Source organism: Mizuhopecten yessoensis, unplaced genomic scaffold (genome assembly GCF_002113885.1).
Source record: "Mizuhopecten yessoensis strain PY_sf001 unplaced genomic scaffold, ASM211388v2 scaffold2429, whole genome shotgun sequence".
In the NCBI taxonomy this organism is placed as follows: domain Eukaryota; kingdom Metazoa; phylum Mollusca; class Bivalvia; order Pectinida; family Pectinidae; genus Mizuhopecten; species Mizuhopecten yessoensis.
The window spans coordinates 123977-124922 of NW_018404542.1; the positions used below are offsets into that span (position 1 = coordinate 123977).

At 34.8% G+C, this 946-nt stretch overlaps 1 protein-coding gene across 1 annotated transcript in view; it reads right to left on the bottom strand.

The window, feature by feature from the left end:
- LOC110445944 (carbohydrate sulfotransferase 11-like) overlaps positions 1-740 on the bottom strand; it is a 10818-nt gene extending 10078 nt beyond the window's left edge. Inside the window, exon 1 of the mRNA XM_021490838.1 lies at positions 573-740. Coding sequence (XP_021346513.1) covers positions 573-663 — 91 coding nt within the window. The 5' untranslated portion in view covers positions 664-740. The remainder of the gene's footprint in view (positions 1-572) is intronic.
- Between the last annotated feature and the right edge of the window lie 206 nt (positions 741-946).

Genomic DNA, 946 nt, shown 5'->3' on the forward strand with positions numbered 1-946 from the left:
TTGTCATGTACCTTATATGACAATCATTACGCTGTGACATAACAGCTATTTAAGTTATTGTTATATTGGTCAAGGAAGCCCAGTTTTACACTAGTGTTCAAAGTACACGGCCATACTGATGATACAAATATTGCCAATTCACATGAATATCATGGCAATATTCAGCAACTTATAAACTACCATAATGGTTCGTATTGCTTATATAATTCATGCAACAGTTCAAACATGACATACAGAGAAGTTATTAATATTGCTCATTTTACCCTGATAAACTGTGCTAGATATAAAAAAATAATAACATCTTTATAACTTAACTTTGTGATTTAGATATCGCGTCGTGAGAGCACAATATCAAGCATTGACTGAACACTCGAGATATATGAGATACCAACCTAGGCCTCAAACTCGAAATATTGGCGGATTTAAATCAAACAAATGCGTTTTATATTATTTGGTGAATTATAATTATGTAGTATAGTTTGGAATCATCCACGTGATTCATTCAAACGGAATGTTACGATAAAATCGCAATTTATGTTACAGAGCTGAGGAACAAAACTATGTATACTTACATATCACTGCATACACAAGCCAACACATTCCGAGTAAAGATACAAGGACTAACATTATAAATCGTATCCTTCCCGTGCAAGTTCGACCCATACTGTTTTATAAAACGTGTATGGAAAACGTGCAGGTATAATATTAAACAAAACTTCTCTGAGAGTCACCCTGTGTGTGTCCACTTCTTTATGCTAATAAACTTAAACAGTGATTCGATCTGCTACAGTTAAGTACGCATGTAACGTTAAAGGTTCATGTCTAGTTTTAATACAAAGCCGCCACAGTGACGCGATCGACCCTGTAGAACATAATGTACAATGAGGCAGGCACTATGACAAGCGATATCTATACAGTTAACGAAGGGTCCATGTGTAAGATTAAA